The 27,739-nt window shown below is 33.0% G+C and overlaps 1 protein-coding gene across 1 annotated transcript in view; it reads left to right on the top strand.

Moving 5' to 3' along the window:
• The window catches only part of TLL1 (tolloid like 1), a 220,235-nt gene that overhangs the window by 167,870 nt on the left and 24,626 nt on the right, over positions 1-27,739 (top strand). The window contains exons 13-18 of the mRNA XM_068542094.1: positions 4,485-4,680; positions 6,324-6,449; positions 7,879-8,039; positions 10,515-10,695; positions 19,634-19,759; positions 22,315-22,442. Coding sequence (XP_068398195.1) covers positions 4,485-4,680; positions 6,324-6,449; positions 7,879-8,039; positions 10,515-10,695; positions 19,634-19,759; positions 22,315-22,442 — 918 coding nt within the window. The remainder of the gene's footprint in view (positions 1-4,484; positions 4,681-6,323; positions 6,450-7,878; positions 8,040-10,514; positions 10,696-19,633; positions 19,760-22,314; positions 22,443-27,739) is intronic.

Raw genomic sequence — 27,739 nt, 5'->3', positions numbered from 1 at the left:
TTTTAATAAAAAATGCTAATCTTGACTGTTTTTGTTAGTCATACTTTTCTTTAACATTTTACCTCAAAGCAAAATATAATGACTTAGCATTGTTCTAAATGTATAGAATTTTAAGTTATATTATCTATAAAAGTTAAATCATTTATGGAGTTGATAGTATGAATTATATTTTGAAATTACATTCTAACACTCACAGAAGACTTTTTTTTATTATGGTAAAAGAGACATAACATAAAATTTACCATCTTAACTATTTTTTAAGTGTATAACACAGTAGTGTTAAGTACATTCACATTGTTGTGTAATCAACCTGCAGAACACTTTTCATCCTGCAAAACTGAAACTCTTTACCCAGTAAGCAACAACTTCCCATTTCCCCCTCCTCCCAGCCCCTGGCAATCACTCTTCTGCTTTATGTCTCTTTGAATTTGACTATTCTAGGTACCTCGTGTAAGTGAACTCATAGAATATTTGACTTTTTGTGTGACTTTTTTAATTTCACTCAGTGTAATATCCTCAAGGTTCATCCATGTTATAGCACTTGAAAGGATTTCCTTCCTTTTTATGGCTAATATCCCATTTTATGTATAGACCACATTTTGCTTATCCATTCATCCACTGATGGACATTTGGATTGCTTCCACCCCTTGGCTATTATGGATAATGCTGATATGAACATGGATGTACAAGTATCTCTCCAAGACCCTGCTTTCAATTTTCCAAATATAAAACCCGGAAGTGGAATTGCTGAATCATATGGTAATTTTATTTTCAATTTTTCAGGGAGTACGGGAGAGCTTTTACTGAAACTATTACCTAGAAACTTTGGAGTTTTCAGAGGTTTTTACAAATAAGTAGGTATTGCAGTAGATGTTTTTGCAATGTTATATTTATTTGGAAATTTGATTGTAAAATGAAAGCAAAGTGTGTGAATGGCCTCTGAGCCTGGGTATGGTATCTTGCTCCAGGGCTGGCATTCCTTCAGTCTTAGAGCTCCCCCACATGCACTGACCACAAAGCTCTGCACTGGTTGGCAGTGTTAGAATGAGAGGCTGACTACTTTAGGTTACTTTTAATTGATTTTAGTTCTTGCTAAATAAAATAACTCAGCTTTTTGATGCTTCCTCTCTAACCTGCCAGTAAAGACATGGACCCCCCCACTTAGTAATGAAATGTAATATTAATCCCTTCTGGCTAAGGTTTGTACTTATTCTTCCTTCTCTGTGTATTTGGATTTACTTCCAATATCATTTATATATCAGTTTTCTAAAAAAATCTTCAGAACTTAATGTCACTTTCACTGTTTTCTCTATATACATATTAGGTCTGTTTACGTTATGATAAACTTGCCACATTCCTATATGGTTTGTGTTCTGATTACCTTAAAGTCTGTAATGAATCAACATCATCATTACCAAACATTTATTACATGTCCATGCTTTAAATCAAGAAGAGACTGTTTTTCCTTTTCTTTTTTTTATGAATTACTGACTTTGGTGTTCTTTTTCTCATGGTACCTAAGGTTACTGGCATAACATCAATGAACTTATCCACTTTTTAGCTTCAACCATATTTATTTCTTCAACTATATTTATACTAATTGATAAAGTAATCAATACTGCTGGAGAAAACGTTACACAAATAACATAAATAAAATAAATCAAACTCCTATTTGTGCTCACCATCATTACTGTTATGTGGATGTAGTTGAAGAGGTATAATTATAATTAACACCAATAGAGCAGATTTATTGTGCTGGTATTGCAATTAGGATTAATATAATTAAACTGGAAAAACATGTAAACAAAGATCATGGAGGTCATTGATATGATATCAAGGTCAACAACCATGGCATTTACTGTGTGAGACTACAGTGTATATTTCTATTGTTTTACCCCTAATACCAGGTGCATAATACTTTATATAAGTAAGATGTAATTCATAAATAGGTACTGGTGGAATCAATCCTAAAATTGGTCATTTTTATTCATTTTACCCATGAGATATTTACACTTTGTGTATCATATAAAATATTTGAAGCTCTAATTTTTACTAAGTAACCAGTGAATACACTATAAATTAAAATGTAAAGAGATCTATTGTTTAACTATTAAAGGAACAGGGTGAGTTTTATATACAGGGAAATACCCATTATCCTATATCCTTTTAATCACTGATCATATGTAATTTTTTTTCAACAGTGTCTCTCTTGTTTTCTTCATACTGTGATTTTCAAAAGCAGTAATTTCTTCAAAATAGTAATTAAAAACCCATTTTAATTAACCTTCTTATTTTTTACTCTGGTATGGCTTCTGATATGAAGCAACGTGATTTTTTTTTTTCTATTAATTAACTTTCTATGGCAAGCAGCTACTTTCTTCATTGTGTGTTCTCACTCCCTTTCCTCTTCTAACTAACTTTTTCCCCCCTTCCAATATAATTCATGAGTTGCAAGCATTTCATTCTGTGCTGCTCAAGCAGGTGAAGATAGATAGGTTGACTTGCTGAGACCTTTGGTTATTTTTCCTACAGTTTTGTTGTTTGTTCAGTTTTGCTTACCCTTTTATCAAGTTGTACACCTTGAGAGTTTTAGATATTATTTTATATGTCCCCTTAACCAATGAATAGACATTGGCCATCTGGAAATGTTCTCATATTTATGGAGAACTCTGATTTTGAAGGGACTGTATTAAAGACTGAGAAAAGAAGGTATGTTATAGCTGGTCAGATTGGCCTTGTCACCCCAGTGACTAATTGTTTTCCTAGTGAGACTGCTAGCTCTCCCTCACCTCTCTATTTAACAGCTACTGTCTCAAAAGTATGCTTTAAATAATGAGATATTTTTAATGTTAAATATTTTCCAATTCTTTCCCATAATTCCACACATGAAGAGAATACATTTTTAGGGAAAAATCTGGATTTATGAGTCACAGTGAGCTCCTACTGATAGTAGGAGCAATTTAAAATTGCAAACTTCACGCCCGCCACCCCCACTGCTCATACTTCCTATCTTGTTTCACTTTGTATTTTTCCATAGAATGTATTACTTTCTAATATTTTATGATTATTATTTACCTTGTTTATTGTTCCTTTGCTGTCTACCCACCAGTATAAGCTCCAGCAGGGCAAGGCTCTGTTATTTTGATGAATGATGCATACTAAGCAGTGAGAAGAGTGCACAGCACAGAACCGGCACTGAATATTTATTGAAGAAATGAATGAATTCTGATTTGTGATTGGGAAAAGGGCAGCAGCAAGTGCAATACTTAGTTCTAACCAAACCTGCTTCAAAATCTATTTTTTTTTGTTTGTCCTTATGCTGCCTAATTTGAAGACTATCATTGTTAATGTATTGACAAATCAGGAAATGACTTCTTCAACCAACTATACCAGCAGTTTCATGCATACAGGTTGTAGTTCATAGAATGAATGTGTTCCCTGACATTCGTTCTGTAATAGGAGAATTCCATAAATTAGTGAATTGTATGTTGAATGATGGTTGACAACATGTGATACTTTTCATGGTTTATAATTATAGATGTCAGTGCTTTCCAGCTTCAAATACCTAATAAGTAGTTGACTCTATTAAGACTTCAGAGTTAGGGCCCATTTTCTATGAAAATAAAAAAGCAAGAATTTATTTAGAAATTGTCTTATAATTTATAAAAAATTTGTAAATTTTGTTTTGTTGTTTGTAGAAGTTTAGGGCTAAAACAAAGGTCTACAAACATTCACTTCTTCATAAAGCCAATAGTCTGAGCTAATATTTGCATTTAGTTGTTTAGGAAAGAGATTGAGTACATCCAGGGTGCATGGGTCGAGAATAATGTGTTAAGGTAAAAGGCTCATCTAAACATGCCTGTTACCCTGAGAGGGGCGGCCAGTGCTAGTTCTACAATGGAGTAGTCTTCCCACACAAAGCTATGCTAACTATGGATAAAGGATTTCATAGACTAGGAAGAAATGTAATCCCATGTTATCAGATTTTGCTTCAAAAAGATATGTATAACCTAAAATAGTGCAACATTTGTCAATAATATGAATTCAGCAGCTCTATTGATAAAATAATGATTTTTTTGATCAACTATGAGCAATTTTTATAACTATGTTTCAGAACAAATTATGCACTGCTTATAGCATATCTAGCCCAGATTTCTAATGATAAGTCTGGATTCTCTTAAATTCTATTTTCCAAAGAATTACTACTTGTATTTTTATTTTATTTTAAAAGGCAGTTAACTTCTATTGATCGTAGTGCATGTGGATGCACTTTTTCATAGATTTTTTCCTCTGTCTCTCTACCAGATTAATAATCCTTTATTCATGGACAGTGTAGATATTACCATACACACTCAACAGAAATGCTCTCTTTTGGTATAAGTAATATGGCCATGTTAGTACTATGGCACTGAGAATACATGATACTTTTTATAGAAATAGCTTTGTCTGTTAATGAGATAGATCACATATTTTTACTCTTACAGATTGAGAGACATGACAACTGTGCCTATGACTACCTAGAAGTTCGAGATGGAACCAGTGAAAATAGTCCTTTAATAGGGCGTTTCTGTGGTTATGATAAACCTGAAGATATCACATCTACCTCCAATACCTTGTGGATGAAGTTTGTTTCTGATGGAACTGTGAACAAAGCAGGGTTCGCTGCCAATTTTTTTAAAGGTAATTTGAAATCATTTAAAGTGGAAGCTTTTCTCTGTCAAGGATAAATGTGGTATTTAGCTTTGAGTTAGGGGAGAAATAAAGTAATATTGAAGATTGAAGTATGCACTATTCATAAAGATATTTTGATGGTTTTTGATGAAATAGTTTACTGGTTAAAAAACTGGAATTTGGAGATTTGTAGCACAGGGTAGGAACTCCATTAGGATATTCTACCACCTGTTTTTTAGGAAATAGTCAAAATAGCAAAATCCAGAAATATACAGACAAGAGGAAAATATTTGCAATATAGTCAACAAAGGGTTCATAACCAGAAGGGGATTACTGATATATAGTTTATCAATTTATTTCCGGGTGGCAGCATTTCTAAACCATCCCTTAGAGAACAGAATTCTACCACATTAGAAATAATTTATGGCCTCCTTAGTAGAACATTCTGATCCCTAAAATGTCTTTTTGACATTATTACTGATCAGCTTTAATTTTGAATTGTATAACCAAATTTTAGTTTATTTTCATGTCCCATGTTTGGTGTGTATTCCTCAGGTAAAAAGAAAGCTATTTTAGTGCAAATAATAACATCAGATTTGTATTTTGAAAATTCATAGGCACTTAGGTTAAGTGTGTTATTACAGAATAAAATTCTTTTATGGGAAGAGAAAATAAATTTTCTCTATAATAATTTTTAAGGAATAAGTGATGGATTCAGTAGTGTATGTCAAAATTTAGTGTGAATAATATCTAGATATTTTCATTATTCAAAGAGCAATAATATAATGGATTTTTCCTGAGCATTACTTAGATGCTCACCATTTGAACTGAAAGGCAGAGAACCTTGGCACTTCTACTATATGTATCCCAAGTATTCATTAAAATGTTCATTTACATGCTTTAAATCTTCTCTATGTTATATTTTACAGTAGAAGAAACATACTATAAGAGTCTCTCATGTGATGTTTGTGTATTTGCTTAACAAAATGCTTAGTCTTTGGATGATGCATAATTTCTCCATGGAATATTGTTTGCTGTTTTCCTAACTCACAGTAGGTTATTCCTAAAGAGTGAGATTATGGAGTACTTTGTCATATGTGTTTTTTAAAATAGTATATATTTTTCATATGTCTATTTCATATATATATTTCATGTTACCATATACAATTAAAATAGTTTCTGTTTACAAAAATATGGAATTATTGTATTTTCTGGATCAACATATCTATATAAAAAACAGTGAATGTTTTCAATTTAAAGAGGTCTAGTAAGTTTCATAGTTTTCCTTCTTTTTAATTTTTAGTCACCATATTTTATTTCTTAATAATGATATTACTTTAAAAGCATTTCTTCAGGCTACCTAGCAAACTATACAATGAAATGAACAGGTGAATCCATGTTTTTTCAGTAAGTTTTTCTATTCCATTCTGAAAAATCTCTAGGTTTTAATAATCCTCTTTAACTTTAAATTCAGAAAAAAACATACTGTGTCTGAGATGAGGTGATCTTCAGTTGGCCCAGTCCTTCTGGTTCTTACACAATTCTTAGATTGCAGTGACATGGGTTCTTGTATGTCATCAGTCAAGGGCTTGCAAATTGTTCCTGTTCCTTCGTTGAAGAAATCAATTGTCTAATTGTCGCCATTTTTATAGAGGAAGATGAGTGTGCCAAGCCTGAACGTGGAGGCTGTGAGCAGCGTTGTCTGAACACACTGGGCAGTTACCAGTGCTCCTGCGAGCCTGGCTATGAGCTGGGACCTGACAAAAGGACGTGCGAAGGTGGGACTGGATTTGCACGTGGAGTTCCCTGCCTGAAACCCCTACCCATTTCGTTCTACCATGTAGTCTCATTCTCTTTCTCTTTTTATGCCTTCCTCTTATACTAGAATAAAATAGACACAGTTATGAAGAAAATACAGTATCTTTAAAACACAGGACATTGTATTCCAGATAATAATGAAGTTATGTGGCTGTTATTTCCACGTGGCTACTAAAAATAAATACACTTTAGAAACTTACCAAATATGGTAAACCTGAGATTACAGGTAGTTTAAAAACTATATTTATAAATATAGTAATATTTATATTAGCTAACATACATATCCACATATACATACATATGCCTATATACACAAAGGCAATTCAAGAGACCAGTTACTTTAGCTAACTCTTGACTCCCTAGGAATTAATTAGGAACTGTGTACAATATGTTCATTTCACTTAACTTGCTTTTGAAACCCTAATTTTCCTAATTTCACTATCAATAAGAAAGAGAGGTAACATAAATAGTACCTCTTTTTTTTTTTTTTTTTTTTTTTTTTAATTTTTATTTATTTATTTATTTATGGCTGTGTTGGGTCTTCGTTTCTGTGCGAGGGCTTTCTCTAGTGGTGGCAAGTGGAGGCCACTCTTCATCGCGGTGCGCGGGCCTCTCACTATCGCGGCCTCTCTTCTTGCGGAGCACAGGCTCCAGACGCGCAGGCTCAGTAGTTGTGGCTCACGGGCCTAGTTGCTCCGTGGCATGTGGGATCTTCCCAGACCAGGGCTCGAACCCGTGTTCCCTGCATTGGCAGGCAGATTCTCAACCACTGCGCCACCAGGGAAGCCCAAAATAGTACCTCTTTTAAATAGATCATCCAAAAGAGAAAGAAAACCAGTTGTTAAATGGAGTTTTTGGAATAACAAATATGCTCTATTTACTATAGTTTACCTTGCCTGCTAGCTCAAGTAACTCTTTCCTTGTCTTGGAAACAAGTAACAAGTTCCTTGTCTTGGAAAAAAAAAAAAGAGTTTGGGGAAATAAACAATTGATTTTGGTCTTACTACATCATGCTGTATTGTACTTTACATGTATCTTTTTGTTAATTCTCACAACAATCGTATGGTGTAGATATTATTATACACATTTAAAATATAAGAAATCTGACCCCCAGTTTTCTTTATATTGCTCGCCCAACTTTGAAGTGATCTAAAATGTACAGCCATCATTTTCTTCGCTCCAAAGCTACAAAATAACACTTTATAAATTGGATTAGATGATTAAAATAGTTGTACGAAAGACTAAGGAATAGAGACTGCAGCTTTCTAGATTTTGAAAAATCCAGAAGATGGTTGAAATTTAATGCTGAGATGTTTGATTATCAATGGAAAGGTGCTAAGAAGGGGGTAGATTTATTAGGGGAAACCTTTCCCTTTTCTTTCTTTCTAGCGGCTTGCGGTGGACTTCTTACAAAACTGAATGGCACCATAACCACTCCAGGCTGGCCGAAGGAGTACCCTCCCAACAAGCACTGTGTGTGGCAAGTGGTGGCACCAACACAGTACAGAATTTCTATGAAGTTTGAGTTTTTTGAATTGGAGGGCAATGAAGTAAGTGAATAATAAATATATTTTTTAATAAAGTGTTTTAGGAATCCCTAAAGGCGATCTGGTAAACTAAAAAAAAAAAAGAAAGAAAGAGAGATAGAGAAGAAGAAATAAAGAAAGGAAGGAAGAAGGAAGGGAGGGAGGAAGGAAGGAAGGAAAAAATGAAGGGAGGAAGGAAAAAATGAAGGGAGGAAGGAAAATTGCAGTAGTACAACAGTATAAACGCTGTAGTCTTTCTTTGCTCTATTTCTCATTTCTGCAACTGCTTATAATTCCTATTGGCATGGGATGATATTTTAGACTGTCTCTGGGAGATTGAAAATTACCCCCCAGCATTTTCCTGATTTATTAAAGTACTATGAAAATATTAGGGTAATGTCACATAGATTTTTCTAGAAAAAATAAACCAAAATTCACTTGTTGAGTCATAACAGAAATACCTTTTTGGGAAAACCTGGTATATTTCACTTGTGGAAATGGGTATATTTTCATTATATAAGTAGTTTTTCATTATGAGTATGCTTATGGTTCACAGATAAAGTGAGAAAGATAGAGAGAGAAGAAGAAAGAAATTTTTTTAACCTCAATAAAACATGTATTTAGTTGACACTATCTTTCCTTTGCCTTTATAGCTTACCATAGTAAACGTCTAGTTTTCTGTCTGGTGATCACTTTTAAACAAGTGAAATCATTTATTTGAGAATTCCTATGTGCTAGTACACACATACCAAATTCAAATGGAATGTCAGGCCTAGAGATGACAACTTTTAGAACTGTGTCTTGTGTGATCGGTCAACATTAAGTCTAGAGAAAATGTAATAAATGTTTGTTCTGTTTCAGCTTTTCTACTTTCTTTTCTTTTCTCTAACTCCCACATCCTTCCTCCCAAAAACTTTTTTTTCCTGTGTTTATTTTAAAATGAACGAGATCCAAAAGTATGATAAAATTCACTCAAAAATTATTTTGTCTTTGATGTATATCTGTTGGAACACTCATAAAGAACTGAGAGAACAGAAATATAATGTATCTGTGCTCCTGGGCAATAATTGTTGGTAATATTTGTGGGGTTTATACTGTAATTTTGTCTTTGTGTATGTATCTTTGCTTCTTTTTTCCCCTCCCACTTATACTTCTTTCTTTTAATCATTTTTTAAAAATTCTATTTGTAGTAGTCAAGGCACTTCTGTGGTTTTGAGTTAAAAAGAAGTGTAGACTTTTGTGTTGCCTTAAAGGAAATTAAAATATGAAGTGTAATGCACTGATATTTCAGAGAATTGTACAATTTTAGAGCTCAATGGACCTTTTGAGATCTTCTTTACATCATGTAAGTTTTATGATGGAAAAGACTGCAATTTATATTTCTTACATAATTTATCCACATGAAACATCATTTTTCTTTAATAATTACCTTAAATTTGGGGAAATATTAAAATTAAGAACATATTTTTATAGTAATCTTAGAACAGCTTTCATATGAGCAACACGTTTTGAAAATGGGAATCTCCCTGCCAGTTCTTCAATGTAATGTGAGCTTAGTATTGAATGGCTTCTACTTTCTCAGTTTCCCTAAAGCTGTTGGTTGTGGCAGAAATGGCATTTTGATTCACTAATTGATAGGTGTTCTTAAGAAGGATAAACGTTTATGTTTATGAGGAAGAAGGGTAGATGGTTTAAAATAAATGGGGCATTGTGTTTGAAAGCATTTTTCTCATGGTAGCAGTCTTTATTCATGGAAGGACCCTTTACAAACTCTGTAACATATCCTGGAATTCTTAAACTTATGATGAGGTTACTGTGTGGAACGTTATTAATAAAATTCTGTGCATTTTCATAGTTTAAAGTCTTGAATATTTAAAATAAAGGCATGAGCAAAATCTTGACTTATAGAATACTGGGTTAAGTTATAACTTCATTGTTTTATTCATTTTACTGATATCTAAAAGGAAAGTCAATATCAAACAACTTTAGCTTTGGTAACATTATCCCATCTTGTGTCAGAGCCCTCTCTAAATAAAAGTTGCAGTTGTAACAAAGTAGATAGAAAACTTATTTCATTTTTCCTAGCAACATTTTGCTTATTTACCACCTAATTAATATCACAGCCAGTAATTTGAGTTGACATATTGCAAAGTACACATCATGCCCAGAGTTCAATCATATGCTTTGTTAAACAATTATTCATCTCAGTTTTCCTTAAGTCTGTATTTTTTGGAAAACATGTATGCTGTAAATACATATATACAAGCATACATTTGTATATACATCTCTTGGGGCTATTCGGAGCAAAATCTTCTCTCATCTGTGTATCATGCCTTCTGCTTCATATTTGGACAATTTTTCTTGATTTTTGGACCTGTTAAGTCCAGTTTGACTACCACAGGAGTAAAGAGGGAAAAACATAACAAATTAAAAAAAAATAAATGTCAATCATCTGATGCTCTCAAATCTGGTGATTACAGTAACCATGTTTATTTCTAGGTTTGCAAATACGATTATGTGGAGATTTGGAGTGGTCTTTCTTCTGAGCCTAAATTGCATGGCAAATTTTGTGGTGCTGAAGTGCCTGACGTGATCACATCTCAGTTCAACAATATGAGAATTGAATTCAAATCTGACAATACTGTATCCAAGAAGGGCTTCAAAGCACATTTCTTCTCAGGTATCAGTATTCTCATGCTGCATGTGTATATTACAGATTTTAAAGATGGATTGGCTTAAATTGTATGCTATCCATTCTTCCCAGTTTTCTGTAAATGAACTTGGAGGTACATAGAATGCATGAACATTTATCCTAGTTTAATACTTTTTTAAAATTAAGATATTAATAAGAATGGCCCTGATGAAATGCAGCTCTCCAACACTTAGATCTTACATAAATTCTCATCAAATATTTCAAAGGCTAGTAAAAATAACACAAAATTATTATGGTAATATTTTCACACAGTGACTTTATAAGTGGATAGCAATAATGATACCAGACTTCCAAAAAGTGGCAGACTTTTTCAAAATTATCTTTGTATTTGGAATATGTGGTCTCATTTTAGCAACATATTTTTTTATTCTTACTGCTTAGCAACATGTTTATTATTCCTCTTCTTACTATAATATCTTCATTCTTTTTAGTAAGCAGACATTTAAAATCATACTTTACCTCATCATTATAGAAATGATTGCAGTAAGAGGCCTAGAAATATGGAAATTATAATTTTACTAAAAATAATATATTATCAGATACATTTAGCAGTTGACATGTCTACATTTGGAATTTAATGTTTAGTTGAACCAACTCACATTAAAAATTCCCTCTTAAAGAGCTGAAATTTGATTAAAAGTCCCTAAATTTTAAGAAACTAGATAGAAACATCAGTGAAATGCCCTTATTTTCCCAATTCCAAAATTGTTCCTTTTAAAAATATTACTCTGAAACTTCAAAACTAGATAAAATTGTAATAAGCCTTGCTAGATATAGCAATCTATTCTGCCTGAAAGACTGGCAAGCAATGTAAAGCAACTGAATTCCAATTATGTTTTAATTTCAGGTAATTTAGATTGAGTTAATTCAAAGTCTATTTATTCCAGTCCCCATGTATTTAAGATTAATGAGATTTACAGTGCCTGGGGTTTGTTTGGGGCTTTCAGTGTAATTGAAATTAATGGTTCACAAGTTCCATTGAGGTCCAAGTCATATATGAAAGTAACATTCAAAATACAATGGATCTTGGCTCCCTTGTTCTCATTCCCTTCCTTCCCTCAGATATAATTGCCTTTTAAAAGTTATTCTCAGATATAGAAAACAAACTAGTGGTTATCAGTAAGGAGAGGGAAGGGGGAGAGAGGCAAGATAAGGGGAGGGGATTAAGAGGGAAAAACTACTATGTATAAAATAAATAAGCTGCAAGGATGTAATGTACAGCATAGGGAATATAGCCAATATTTTATAATAACTTTAAATGGAGTATAATCTATAAAAATATTGAATCACAATGTTGTTTACTTGAAACTAATACAACATTGTAAATCAACTATACCTCAATATAAATAAATAAATAAATAAATAAATAAATAAATAAATAAATAAATAAATAAATAAAAATTATTCTCAGGCATTCATTTAAGATTTGTTATTCAAAGTAGCATTTTAATATACTATTTCAATGAAAGGAAGACTTCCTTAGACTTTACTATTCTATAAATATTATGTAGTTTACAAATTTTAGGTGATCCAGTGTTTAGAGATACGGCTTCTTATCTTAGAACCACCTAAATATTTATTTTAAAAATTAAAATTATAAGGTGAATAGATTTTATTATATTATTAATATTCAGGATCCTATACTTTAATCACTCATTTTATTTAATAAAACTTTTTTTAAAAGAGGCATGCTACATATACTGGTGACAAAGTATAAGTAAATTTAAAGTTCCCCAGAGTATCTAAAATTCATTATCTGATATTTATGTTCAGGCAAAACTTCCCAAATTCTAAAGACAGGTTATTTGTCTGTGTCGTTAGGACAACAATATTGTTAAGTAAACTGAACAATGAAGTTCAGGGAAAATTAAACCCCAAATTCTCATGTTGTAGCTATCATTCTGAGAACCTATTATGCAGGCATACATTATCTCTTTAATAATCAAAGTAAAACTGTAATATTCTAAATGTTCAGTGTCACAAAGTATTTAACCCCAGTTCATCTCGGGTTCTCTTAACCATAAGAGATGATCACGTCCTTTGCAAATAGTATTAGTTATGTGTTATGTTCAACATATCTGTGACCTGGAAAACAATAGATATACTTTTCACTTCTTTATTAGATTATTATTTTGTAAAGTCCAAGATAATTAAGTATAAACATTCAGTGTTTTCTTTTTGATTCATTGAAAAGTCTTGGCAGTTTGTCAGATTCATATTTAAAATACTATAGTCCTGGATAAGTAATTAGATCTATTTCACATTTAAATTCTTGGGAGTTTCTGCTAGTGGGCAAGATGTTTGCTCAGGAAAAGGGAAGATAAAAACATATTTGTTTTGTACAATAAAGAGATGGCAGTGTTACTTAATGTCCTGATTATGATCATCTTACCAAAACATAATTTACAGAAGATCATCCATTGTAATATATAGATTCTATTCACATTGAAAATATCATTTTAGAGTTCTAATAATGCTATAAGTGTAATTGTGTGTTAAAAGTCAAATAACTCATCATATTTATTAGAAAGTAGGCATGTAAACCATGGGGATATTGTATTTCACAAACAAAATTGAAGGATTTTTTTATGTTAAAATTCACTCTTGGGGATTTGATAAAATGCATTACTGCATTAATTGTGACAAATTCTTTAGAAATAAATTTAACATAGGAATCACGAATTATTACAATGACTAATCTGTTTGCTCAGAAATTCAATTCTTGGGACTCTTTCATAAAGAAATATTTCAAAATCTGGAAGAAGGATTTTCAATATACTGTGATAGTGACAGAAATTTTAAACAACATTCAAGTGCACTGTGTGAGCTCTTCCATACCATAAGGATGGTTTAATGATTTCATGGTGTAAAAAGTTGTATATGATAAAATATTAATGGAAATCTAGGTATAAAGCTATATGTGCACTGTGCATACAGCTAAGCACGTGGGTGGGAACAGATCTGAACGATGCTATTTTAAAATACCTAGAATGTTTGTGTTAAGGTGAAAAGATGGTGCAGTGTAGTTTCACCACAATTTTTCTCAGTTTTCATCTGATTTAAATATAAAAATAACTTTAAAAGGAAAACACACATCATATTTCTACCTATCTTTTACCCCAAATATTTTCTAGATTTGAAAACATTACCTAATAGACTTTGATCTTTGAAAGTGAAATTTTTAAATCCATCTATTTATTAATTAGTTAATAAATATTAATACAAATTAATAATATTAATACAAGTGTTTTGAATTTAGTTAAAGCTTCTAATTTTTATTTTTATAGTTAATTTATAATATCTTATAGACAATTGAATAAATGTTTGCTGTATTTTGTATGTTATTCCAGAAACATTTGATGGAGACAAACTTTTTTTGTTTTAACAACTTTATTGGAGTATAACTGCTTTACAATGATGTGTTAGTTTCTGCTGTATAACAAAGTGAATCAGCTATACATATACATATATCCCCATATCTCCTCCCTCTTGCGTCTCCCTCCCACCCTGTCTGGAGACTTAATCTTAAGTGGTTCTGTTTATAACCAGTTTTCTAAAAAGTTTAGAAGTGATTATGAATTTATGAAAACATAATGAGTAATATACCATGTTTAGCTATTTTTTCAGCATACTTTTTCCCAGAAATATTATCAAGAAATTCAATTAAAAAACAAACAATATTTATTATAAGTGATTTCATATATTTTGTAAAGGAAAGCTATTTAAAAATAACTTCTAGCTGTCTTGCAACTAAGTGATACATCAAGAAAGAAAAAACACAAGGAAATGTATTTAGATTTTTAATGAATATAATGAAATAAACCGTAGCATTATTTTAAAAAATACAATTATTTAATGAAATAATCATACTGAGATTTTACTTATTTTTGCACATAGCCTCTGATTTTAAATAAGCACTTTATAGACCTAAGAAATGGAATTGGAAGAATGACACTAAGAACTTCTTAGCAAAATAATTAATACAGATTTCTGTCACTTCTATGCTCATCAAAGTAAGAAACCATCACATAAATTCTTATTTAATGTCTTAAATTAGTCATGAAAAATGCTATAGCTTGAAAATCTAGAAGTGATTGGTTTATATAGCAGAATATCGACAAGCTCCTCTATAAAAATTAGTATCATATTGTTCTGATAGTAAGGGTATGTTATAAAGCAATATAATGAAATAATATCAAAGTAAATAAGGAAATTACAACTATAAAAGTAAGGCTATTTGAACATGATGTAAAATTACTTGTCTATTAAATTTTTTATGTAATTCAGAATATAATGGCATAGGCATTTTCTAGACGAGATCTGGTTCAACAATATAATACTGTTATTTTCTTGGAATGAATGAAGTTTGTTTTTAGATTAACAATAATTACTTTACTTTTATGATAGTAAAACCAAACTTAATTTTATATGATGTTATATTTGAACACAAGTATACAAATCTGCATAAGTATACATGATATAGTTTACTTATTTTAAGTGATTAAGCAAAATTAACTGTATTCTACTCAGAACAAAATTATTTTTCTTTAAATAGGTTAAACTTAAAGGAAATATTAGTAGGATTTTATGCATGTAAAAGCAGCAACATTTGGGAAACTGGACTTTTAATTTAATCACACTGTTCATTATTTGGGAATAATGTAACAAATAACTTCAGGCAGTGAGAGCTGTGCATAGACATTCCACCTTCTTTAGGCAACCTGGTAGTGGTGAAAAGACTCAATGATGCCTTGAAGGATAACCTCATTAAATGGCAGTCCCCCTCACAGGTAACTTAATGGGAATGTGATCTTTTCCTGATGGACCCAGTGACCTGCACAGTAGCAGAAATGCAGTAAAACCCAGATTTCTTGATTCCCAGTTTATTTCTGTCTGTAACAAATATAGGAGTCAGATAAAATGATTTGTGTGATATTTCTACCTCTGTATTCAAGTGATTTCAACTGACCTGCTCCTCATCTTATCTACCTTTCAGTGTTTATAGATATTTCTTTACATTGTTCCTTCTGTACACCATTTCTTTCATGGAATGGTCATAGATATTTTTAGAATAAATTCAACCTGATATTATTCTAACAAAACTTTAAATGTTAGTGTGATTAATTTCAAATAAACACAAATAAAGCTCTCCTATGATTCTGAATCCTGTTCCAAGTTTCATGATTAATGATATTTAAATATTTGCATGTTTTAGAAAGAGCAAATTGTCTGTCGTTGCTCTCAGTAGAGCTTACCAGAGCTCTTTTGAAGGTGATTATTTTTTCAACAGTTTTGTGTTGAAACCTGTGTGTGTCTTGTATGCATGCACACATGCATGGGGTGTATGTGTGTATGCATGAGTGTGTGTGATCTGTTTATTTTATATTTTAGCATTTATTGTAAGTATATCTGCTCATGTGTTTCTGTTCTGGTGCGTGGACCCTTTACTTCTTTTTCCTACAGACAAGGAAACTTTCTGCAAAGAGAAAATTTTTATTTTTGAATCTTTCAAAAACTTAATATAGGTTGCCACTTCAGTCCCATCCAGTATGTATTATTCATAGACTGATGGCCTCTGATAGACTCAAGGATACTCTGCAGGCCTCTGATGGGAAAATGCCACTTCCTTTTTCCATAATAATGGACCTTTCCTTCATCTAGCATGAAGGAATGGAAATCAGATATGTCCATTCCAAAGAAGGAGGCTAATTTCCACCTGCAAAAATTAAATGTTTTGATTTCTACTCAATAAAACGTTTGTTTCTCTTACTAATAAAAACTTTTTTTTAAATTCCATGCCTATAGTATGAAAATGTTAGAAAATTTCAAATGAATCATTGATATAATTCTCAATTAATTGAATTTGTTATGCAGACTTTCTGAGAAATTTTTAAAACTCTGCATCCTCCTTCCTTCTCTCTTTCTTTGGATTTTCATTGTTCAAAATATTAGTAGTTTGTGTCCTAAGAGGAGAAAAGGAAAGAAAGTAAAAACAGAATTATATTTGCTAATAGTTTTTTTTTTCCCTCAAGTTTGATGATCTTTTATAATAAGTTCAGAATATATTTGTGGAACTCATCTTTTATGATATTAAGTTAAATAAATAACTTTGCGTGATATTAAAAAGTCTGGATAATTCCAAGTATTCCGATGTTTACTAAAATTTTGTCTTTTCATATTGACTATTTGGCATATGCCAGTACGATTTTATATGCTACTTTGCTGGGGATGATGACTTTTACCTGCTGCTTTTAATTTCTATTTTGATTTGTCCAATTTTGAATTTTAGCTAAGCTTTAGATTAACCTATACATATATTCTAGCAGTGTATTTGATAACTCAATTTTCACATGATATCGCTTGTATTAAGCAATGTTTGATGCAGGGAAGAAGACAGAAAACATTTATCAACTGGAACACTGAAAAATAATAGATACTTAGACAATATGACTATATAAAATCTTCATGCTCCTCCTCTTCTTCCTCATTTTATTCTTCTTCCTCTAAAAATTATTTTTCCAGCACAATAGAAATAGGAAAAACTGGCTACAAAAAACTACTATTCAAATATGAATGGTTTCACTTTCAACTTTATTTCTGTTTACTTACCATTACCACAAGTCAGATTATGTTCTATCAAATCTAAAGAAAATAACTCTCCTTACAAATATCATCTAGCAACATGAGATTTTCACTAGAATGAAGTTTAAATGTTAGAAATATTTTATGGTTTGGAATTGTTTTCATTATAAAATGACAGTAGGTTTAAAAGTTCAGCAATACTAACTTGTGTTCTTTTTTTTAACATTTTTATATCTCTCATGTATGGTAGTCTAAACAGATCCAAATAAAAGGATGACTCAGGCAGTCCCTGCCCCGATAGGTTTGTCACTGAGCAACCTGTTTACCAGTCAATTGCAAATGTGAACTAATTTTTTCTAAACTACTTTACTTACAATTGTTAGATTTCCAACCAACCCTCAAAAATCTGGTTGACCTAGAGAACAACTAAAGTTCACTATATCAGGTTTTAAGTATACCAAGCAAACATCAGATAAATATTTTTATAGGAAATATGTGTCTATTTCAGAGTGGGTAATTCTAGCACCAGAAATTTTTAAATTGGCTCTTTCCTTTTAACAATGATGAAGTGTATTTCTGCATCAACTCATGAAGAAGTATTTTTCCAAAGCATCTTAAGAGCCCCTGGAAAGGTGTGTTAAAATATAAATTTAAATCATCTACTGCTTGACTGTCTGAATTAGGAAATGCAGGTAGCTGACAGCATGGTAGTAGGAAGTATGGTTCACCATTCACCCATTCTGCATAGGTCATTCACAACTTACCACGTGTAATTTTCACTGTTGATACAATTAAGGTAATGGGACTGCCAAATTATGAATTTCTCTAAAATTAACTTTACGAGGCTAGTTCTCTATTAATTTCTGATTTCTTATATATTTTGATGTTTGATGCTCTTTTAGAGATAAATTTTCTTTATTCTATGCTTTTTTTCTCCTCTGCTTAGCCTCCATAGTAAGTATTAAAAGTGTAATGGAAGTGTTAAGGATAGGTAGAGAACACATAAATTGCAGATATATTGATCCTGATATATTCTTTAGAACTTTGGGACTGCCTGTATGTACATGGAATATTCTGATATTGCCAATGCATGAATTGGCAATATAAGACATAGCATATATGTGCTATGTCATGTTATCAGTCTACAAAATGGGAAAAATAGTTGCATTCATAAAAATTACTATCAGATCCTTGGATAAAATTGTCTTTCCTAAACCCATCTCCATAGGGGGAATATTGATTTGATTACAAAAGCAAAAATAACACTTGCTATTTGTATGCCACCATGAGCTCACAAATTCTCACTAGAAAAATCAATTGACAGTGTAAATTTTGAATTCAGCCTGACCTTTGATGTGACTGCCGTGTGTCCTTTTTGTTCTCTGTGCTATGGGAGTGGGGAAGGTCTGAGTGATGTGTCATCATATGTATGTGTCAGGAGCAGAGGCCAGGTTTTTACTTCAAAGGACAAGCCAGACATGGAATGACAGCTAAGCAGCATAATATGGTGGCTGATGCCTCTCACTGAATTGACTGCCTGCTAATATAGTTGGGATTTTTTCCCTGTAGTGAATTTGTTGGCTATTTCTTAAAGTTCATATTTCCTATTCTAACCTTTACTTCTAGCACACTAAAAGCCCTTTTACAGAATTACTTCTTAATAAACTGGTCTGCTAGAGGAGATTAATTTAAAATATATAAATTGTTTCTTCTTTAGGATAGTCTAATGATGCCTTATTCTGTCTTGAAATATTATAAAATGTTCATATTTATTAATGCTAAGCATAACTGCAAAGTTAATGAAAAAAATCAACTACAGTAATTATACTGAGTGATTTTTAAAAAACGATTACACACAAATCTTGGAAATGTGTTTAGCCTCTGCCTATACAACATGGTTAATACAGTGAAGGATTTCCCTCCACTTAAATGCCATTATTTGCATTTAATCAAACTACTCACAATTTTTAACTTATTTTAAAAATTGGCTATAAATGTTTAGGATTAGTTGGAAAAAGATTCTTTCATTTCCTTTGCCCTACTCAAAACTTCTCCAGCATAGGAATGAAAGAGGACTACATGTTGTCACCCTAGTGCAAATGATCTTGGAAACAATTCATGGCACAAGGCTCCAAGCTAAACAAGGAGTGGGTAGAACTAAGACACTATAAATTTTTTGATTTTTTTTTGTTTTATGTTGGGAACACAGAAAGCTGTGACTTAGTTTACCCTTTGCCAGTGTTAACCACAACTAAATGACTCTCCTTTGATATCCTTTGTTTTTAAAGTTACTTACTAATCTATGGGGTTATCTCTTTGCTAGACAAAGATGAGTGCTCTAAGGATAATGGCGGGTGCCAACATGAGTGTGTCAACACAATGGGAAGCTACATGTGTCAGTGCCGTAATGGATTTGTTCTGCATGAAAATAAACATGATTGCAAGGAAGGTATGAAAGAAGTGTTCTTTTTTTGACAACATCTAGAATTTCATGCAGTTTGGGTAAAGCAGTTCTTCCAGGTAGAGTTAATCATATCAATGAGTGATAAATGTTAACTGTTCAAATGTCAAAAATAAAAATACATGCAGTGTTCAAAGATCCAAGTCATAGTATTGGAAACCTTGAATTACCTAAAGGTACTGCACTTCATATATGGTTGGCATTAGAATAACTTTGTATAACAGACATAGAAGCTGCTGTGATGCCATCTGGCAGCCAGAAAAGCACTACATTATCCCTCAGTCTTCACAGACCAGACCTTATAACTATCTCCATATTTAAACTTAACTTCTGCTAAATGTCTTACATTTGGTTCAATTTCCCTCCCCAAAATATCTCATATATGTGCTACATGAGTGATGTCACTTTAAATACCAGGAGTATCAAATTCAAATGCCTACCAGAAGAAAGACATTTGAAAATACTGTGCCATTTAGAGTTTTAAGTCATGGTTTTGCCCCCTCCCCAGCACACACACACACAAAATCATCCTAGTAACTCAATATTAGCCTACCAGTTTTTGGTCCTAAAGTCTTACCATATTCCAAGGTTTTATAAAGATAATTATCTTAATCTCCTGAGCCAACATGAACTACATGGGAACAAGAAATAGTTATTCAGGTCTTACTTCTTCCTTTGTGGGTCTGCTCCTGAATTTTCCATTTAACTTGGATTTATTACTAAGGCAGGTTTCATAACTAGTCATTAGCACATGTAGAGTGGTGGGTGCCTGACTAGAACCACAGGTAGATAGCACTTCTTTGTATGCACATTTGAATAGTACAGAATACCCTGAATTGACCCTTGTTCCATTCAGTTCCATTCAAATATGGTCATATGTCACATTTTTTTCCTCTTTATTTCACAGAGTTAATGACATTGCCCAGAATCATATGCAAGTAGGATTTTTTCTCTTTTTACTTTCATGTATGAGCATAAACCAATGAGATTATGATATGTGTAACTTGGTAAAGTATTCTGTTAAATCAATAGGCTGGGAAATAGGCCCAGTTATTTAGAAATATGGAAGGTAATTCAGAAAAAAGAGAGACAGCTTTTCAGAGTATGCATTTAGCCTGTGACTCACAGGTAGCAAATAAATTTAGATATCCAAAGTCTCTCTTCATTACAGTAAATATTTTCAAGAAAGGACTCTTTTTAAATGGAACTGTATCCAGGCACCCCTAATAAAGTTCATCTTTACTGTTAGTAAAGGGGCTGGATTTTCTTTCACCACTGCTATAGTACAGGTGCCTTATACAGTTTAGCAGTGAGCCTCTTGGCTTTGTCTTATAAACTAAACTATTTGCCAGATCTGGGAGATTCCACACTTCATATGACCAAGGCAAGGACAGGGATAATGGGATTTAGGAAACCTTGTCAAGACAGGATCCAGACTTTAAGACTACTGTCTTGCTGCATGACCCTATATTGTTTGAAAGGAGCTGAATTTCACCCTTTTTTTGTGTTCCTTGGTTAAGAATCCAAATCTCCCTATGGAAACCCGGCACCGTTGAAGCAAAGGTCTAGTCGGAAAGCATGTGCCAACAGCACAGTAATGTCAGTCATTTTATCCTTACTGTGCAGCCCTGTAGTGCAACAAGTGTTTTTTCCATATAGTAAAGTATTTCCCCAGAGATTTCTTGGAAAATTTCACAGAATTAATTGTATTTTAGAATGGATTACATAATACATAACAAATAATTTCCAGCCTATGCCAGAATGTGCAGGGTGACACTTCATAAATTATATAGATAGAATACAGTCTGAGGATATTACATGTTTTTGAAGTTTGAAATTAACAATATTGGATGGTCCCCTCCAAGATGAAGTTGTTTAAATTGTAAGACCTAAAAGAAATTTCATGTTAATTGAATGACATTTTTAAAAATTAATTCAGAAGCTAGTAGTTGTTTACATATTTTTCCCCTTAGTGCTTCATTTCACTGTGATGAAATGACAGATAATTTACTTTAGCAGCTAAAATTATGGTTTAAGTATTCAAGTGTATAATTTAACAAAGAGAGAGAGAAAATGTAAAGACATGTTTCATAAAGTGGCTTAGTGATACTAATTAGCTATAAATGATGTTGCTGTTAATAGGAAAAAAATAACTGAAAACGACATAGTCATTTTTGTTGTGGCATTGCATTAAATATTTTGCACATACCAAGAGTTGATACCTTTGATTGTCAATAATGTTGCTCTGTTAAAATCTAAACTTACAGATCCAGCAGTTAAAAATAGTTCATTTTCTTGGAGGCATTTATCTAATTCATTGTAAACACAATTTCATGTGAACCCAAAAACAAACATTTTCTGATTATGATTATGATTATGCAACAGGTTTACCAAAGCGGATGAATATGATACTGGAGACTAGAGTGATGATTAGTTATTGAGGAAAATCTTTCATCAGGATAGTGTGTAAACAGGCTACTTCCTTGCTGGCCCAATCCTGGGCTGGATTTCCACACTAATTGATTTTATCATTATTGGCACAGCTGAGTGTGAACAGAAGATTCACAGTCCAAGTGGCTTCATCACTAGTCCCAACTGGCCAGACAAGTACCCAAGCAGGAAAGAATGCACATGGGAAATCAGTGCAACTCCTGGTCATCGAATCAAATTAGTAAGTGAGCGCGTTGTTCTTTTTTCTGTTAAGCTGCCTGCCCGTGTCTTGCACAGCTAGTGCATGGAAATAAAATAAATAAAATGAATGTTTATTTAATTGAATTGAATTAGTAGGCAGATGGGAAAGACTTTCTTTCTTATGCTTTCCTACTAACACTAAATAAATTCCTGATTTCCTAGATCAAGGTGATAGTAATGGTAGCCATGTAGTTCTTGTACAGTCTTCTTATCCTGGATGGGATGCTTTAAAAGGCATTACCAAAATTACTACAAAACAGTATGTTCTACTTCCTAATATATTATTGAAATAATGTTTCCAAATGGAGATATAAATGAAGGAACAAAAATATCAGAAATTCAGCAAGAAAGCAATAAGTATTCACTTCAATGCAGCATAGTAAATTCTATCGGTTGTGTCAATTCTATATGACTCATATACAAAGCATATGTATTTTTATAATAAAACTAAGTTTGTCTTATGGTTTATGGAATATTATTTTTGCATAATGTAGTTGCCCTCTTTAGATGAGTACCATTATCGTTAGACTTCTTCCAAATTCAAATATGAATGTAATATATGTCCTCTCTCCTGTATTCTATGCGTCTTGCATTCTGTCCTGGTCATCTGACAGTACATACTTGAAGAATATAATTTAAAGAAATAGAATCATAGGAATATAGAAATTTTAACAATTTTCTGAAGTATGCTGTTGTCAAAAGCAGGAAGGAATGCCAACTAGCAAAGTTCAGGACAGTCTAAGAAGAACCATAATAAAGGACAAGAAATTGTCTTGAGAATGAGGCTACCAGTCCACTGTAGCTTACTGGACCAGTCCAGTTAATTTTGAAAGTCTGTTTGAACCCTTTCCTTCAGTGGGTTTTTTTGGCCAATAAAGACATCTTATTCATATGCAACATAATAATAATGTTATTAGAGACTGTCACTGAGATATTCATATTCCTATTATGGAGTTCCTTCCAATCACCGTATTTGTAAGATATCAGTAAATGACTTTTTGAACAGAGACATCAATTCATTTCAGCCACTCTTTGGAAGGATGCTAGGTGCTAAGATAACAGCACTGTAGGATTTGATTGCTTTCCAGTCCTGTTGAAGACCCTGACTGAGATGATCACTCTCTGAAGCTTATGGGCTGAGATGCAAAGGCTGCATTATTTTCAGCAGTGCAATAGCTGAGGGAGTTGGGAAAATGGATTTTCCTGAAGACTTTTGTGTGTGTGTGTGTACATCCAAGTTTCATCTGGTATCATATTCCTTCTCCCTGAAGAATTTCTTTTTATATTGTGTGTAGAGTATGTCTGTGCAGTTTCACTTTTTAAAGATATTTTCATTGGGTATAAAATTCTAAGATAGCAATTTTATTTTCCCAGCTGCACTTTAAATACCTGACTCCACTATTTTCTGTCCTTCATGGTTTTTAATGTCTGTGGTAAATCTTAATTTTATTCCTGTGGAAATAATGATTTTTTTCTCTGATGGCTGCCTTCAACATTTTTTTATCAGCACTTTGAATATAATGTATCTGGGAGTGTGTGTGTGTGTGTGTGTCCGTCTGTCTGTCTATCTGTTTAGTAATTTATCCTTCTGAGAAGTCTCTGAATTTCTTGCATCTATGTTGTGATGTCTGCCATGAATTTTTGAAAACTTTTGACCATTATTTTTGACAAAATTCTCCTGCATTACTGTCTCTCTTCTTCTGGGATTCAAATTACACATATGTGAGATTGTTTCATATTATCCCATAACTCTTGAATTCTGTTATTTTTTTGCCACTCTTTTTGGTTTTAAGCTTGGGTTATTTCTATGGACTGATCTTCAAGTTCAATGATTGTCTATTCAGCTGTCTTGAGTGTACTTATGAGTTTGACAGAGGTATTCTTTATCTCCCTTATCATGTTTTTTTTATTTCTTGAATTTCCATTTGATTTTTCATGTGTATTAGTCTGCTTAGGTGGCCATAACAAAATACCACAAACGGAGTGTCTAAAACAACAAAAATGTATTTTCTCACAGATCTGGAGGCTAGATGTTCAAGGTCAAGGAGCTGTGGGGACTGGTGTCTGGTGAGGCCTCTTTTCCTGACTTGTAGATGGCTGCTTTATCACTGTGTCCTCACTTGGCCTTTCCTCTGTGTGTACATATGAAGAGAGAGAGACAGAGAGAGAGAGAGTACGTGCTCTGGTGTCTCTTCATCTTCTTATAAGGACATTAGCCCTGTGGGATCTGGCCTCACCCTTATGACCTCATTTAACCTTGATTACCTCCCTAAAGGACCTGTCCCCTAATGCAGTCACATTGGGTTTAGGGCTTCAATGCATGAGTTTGGCCAGGATGCACAATTCAGTTCATAACACCATCTCTGCTGAAATTTCTCATTTGATAGATTAAGCATAGGGGTCATGTTTGAGTCTGCTCTGTTGATTATTTTCTCTCTTAACACTGTGCTTTTCTTCTTGCCTTTTTGTGTGTCATGTGATTTTTGATTAAACATCAGATATTTTGTGTTTAACAGTAGAGACTTTATATCTGGAAATGGGTACATCTCTTCTGTTAGGCTGTTAGTGAATGTGTGTATATGGGAAGGGATGTTGTTGAGTGAATATAGTCAGTAATTAGCTGAGTTTGGGTTGTCTTGTTCCTATGATTACCTTCAGTGAACCATTGGCTTTTAATTCCTTTCTCTTAGATTGAAGGCTGGAATTTCAGATGCATTTTCTCAATGTTTCTCCTTTACCTTTAGCTTCCGCTTTCATTTCTACCACAAATTGTATCCCTCTTCACACTTTTTTCCCTCAACCAGTGATAGACTGCAGTTACACACTGCTTGGTGCTTGGTAGTCTGGTGGTGAGGACAAGGGGTTCTCTACCTTAGACAGGATCTGTGTTTCTAGGTCTTAGAAATAGCCTTTCTCAGTGGTCCTGCCTCTTCTCTTCCTGGCAGCCAAACTCCATCTATCTCTGGTTGGTCTTCCATGGGAGAGTTTCTTTTCCCTCTCCCAGTTGTAGCAGGTCTCTGATATTATTGGTGTAGGCTCCTGAGTCCAAGACTTCCCCAGGGTTGGAAGTGTTATTTGTTTGTTTGTTTGTTTAAGCTTTCCTGTGGCTACAGTGGGTCTGCATGTTTGCCCTGGTGGTGACAGGTTTTCTGCTCCTCCCCCAGAGGCTTATTTTCTTTTCCAGAGAAGGGTTGCAACAGGACTTCATGCTTTTCTCCCAGCAGTGACCACTTCCCCCTCCAAGCCTGCAACACCAAGAAAGGCACTTGCCTAACTCCTGCTCTTCCCACAGTCTTTCTCATGAGCAGGAGATTGAAGTCCATGGAGAAGAGCCTGCAAGTGGGTGCAAACTCCTGTGTCTACAGCTCCTAGGGTGCTATACTCTAGTCCACAGCTGACCTTTACAATACATTACAATTGTAGCTGAATGCATCTAACCTAATGGCACCCAGCAACTCCTCTAACTGTAGTCTGTCACTGGTGACATGCTCGTGTCTCATCTCTCCTTGGCAGGGGCTGAGAGTCAGTGGATTTGATACTACTTGGTTGACTAGTGACTTTGGCTCTTTGATGTGTTCAGCAAAGTTGTGATTTTTTTACTTTACATAGGTTTTCTTGCTAGGGTAGAAGGAACACTAGTCCCAGCTTTCTATATCCAAGGGGAAATAGAACTCCTAATATACCTCAACTTGAAAAAATGTCAATAATTTATTTTTTCTCAATTATATACCTTTCAGCTTATTGAGCATCCCTTTCAATTCTAGGACAGTCTGCTTCTTTACAAATTACAGGCAAATATTCCACTTGAAGATCAGGAGAGTCTGTTCAACAATGGTCATACATGCTAGTATCCTAAGAAGATAATTTTTAGAAGGAAAGGAACTTTAATGCAACTATTGATCTTTGTTTTAAGTATTTGACTTTGTGATCTTTGTAGAAGTAGTTACAGTCTAAGCCAGAATCTTAACATGCATCAGAATTAGCCTGGAAGACTTGTTAAAACACATTTTTGCCACTCCAAGTTTTCTGAATCAGAGCGTAATATTGATTCCACTCTCTTATTTCATTAATCATGTTTATATAAAGCCTGACTCACAATATCACTCTAACAATCAGGATCAGTAGAAAGTGTGTTGTAACAGATTAGCTACCAACTTCAAGTGATATTTTAGTTCTATACTTTTTAACTCTTACCATTTTGACATTATTGTTGCTTACGTTTACTATTTTTGTCTCCCTGCTTGTAATATAACTGTTAATGAATCTTATCTACTTTAAAACTGAAACCACTATCTGTTATGGATCTCAGCCAATGGACATTTGACCAGCATTGTTTGTAATATTCAAATCATTCAATTACCTACCTATATGTTTTGACATTTATTATACAGGAGACTTGATCAAAAAGATATATTGTTTAAAATAAATGCATTTTGTTTGTTTTCTTTAGGATCCTTAATTTTCATGGAGGAACTTGAACCCAAACTAAATTTGGAAAATAGATTCCAAGGAAACTTGGAAAATTCTGAAATCTATTAATCCTGTTAGGTCAAGAGCTGCTGATAGATACTTGGTTCCAAGTTAGTTTCTTTATAGGCCAAGGCAAAAAAGAAAAGGCAAAGAAAAGATTTGGTGTCCCTGTGTGCACCATGGAGCTTTCTTTACAACTCATATTTACTCCTCTTACCTTAGGCTGTGTGGAAAAATAAGAAAACATTTCTAAATATTTTACCTATTCATACAGAAGCAAAGAAAGGAAATTGTCCCTGAAGACAATTCCATGACATATTTTTTAAAACACCTTGTTTATGAATTTTGAGAGTCTTACTCTTCTTTCTAACCCAGATATTCCTTTAACTTAACATAGAGTTGTATTGAGTGACGTGCAAGTAGTGGCTTATGGGCATAAGCAAGCCTCTTTCACTGCATCTGAGATAACTATTATTTTAGTTAATTTGGTTTATTTGTAAGACTACAAATTAATATTATTTAGGTTATTTAGATAATCTTGCCATTATGGAATATAAGAGGAATTACAGTAAAATTCAGTGCCCTTTGTGAGATACAAACATTCTTGTGCATAGTATTTATTTACCATAGTGTGGTTATCTATATCTAGTGTACAATAATTATGTGTAAGGACTGAACTATCAGTAGTGGTAGTTTATTACTGATTTATGGAAATTTAAGAGTTCTGGCATTAATATGCAATTATTACCTTTTATGCACTGTTCTAGTTATCTACTGCTTCATAATAAGCTAACCCAAAACTTCATG

This window comes from Eschrichtius robustus, chromosome 4 (assembly GCF_028021215.1).
Source record: "Eschrichtius robustus isolate mEscRob2 chromosome 4, mEscRob2.pri, whole genome shotgun sequence".
NCBI lineage: Eukaryota > Metazoa > Chordata > Mammalia > Artiodactyla > Eschrichtiidae > Eschrichtius > Eschrichtius robustus.
This window is presented reverse-complemented; position numbering and strand designations above follow the sequence as displayed.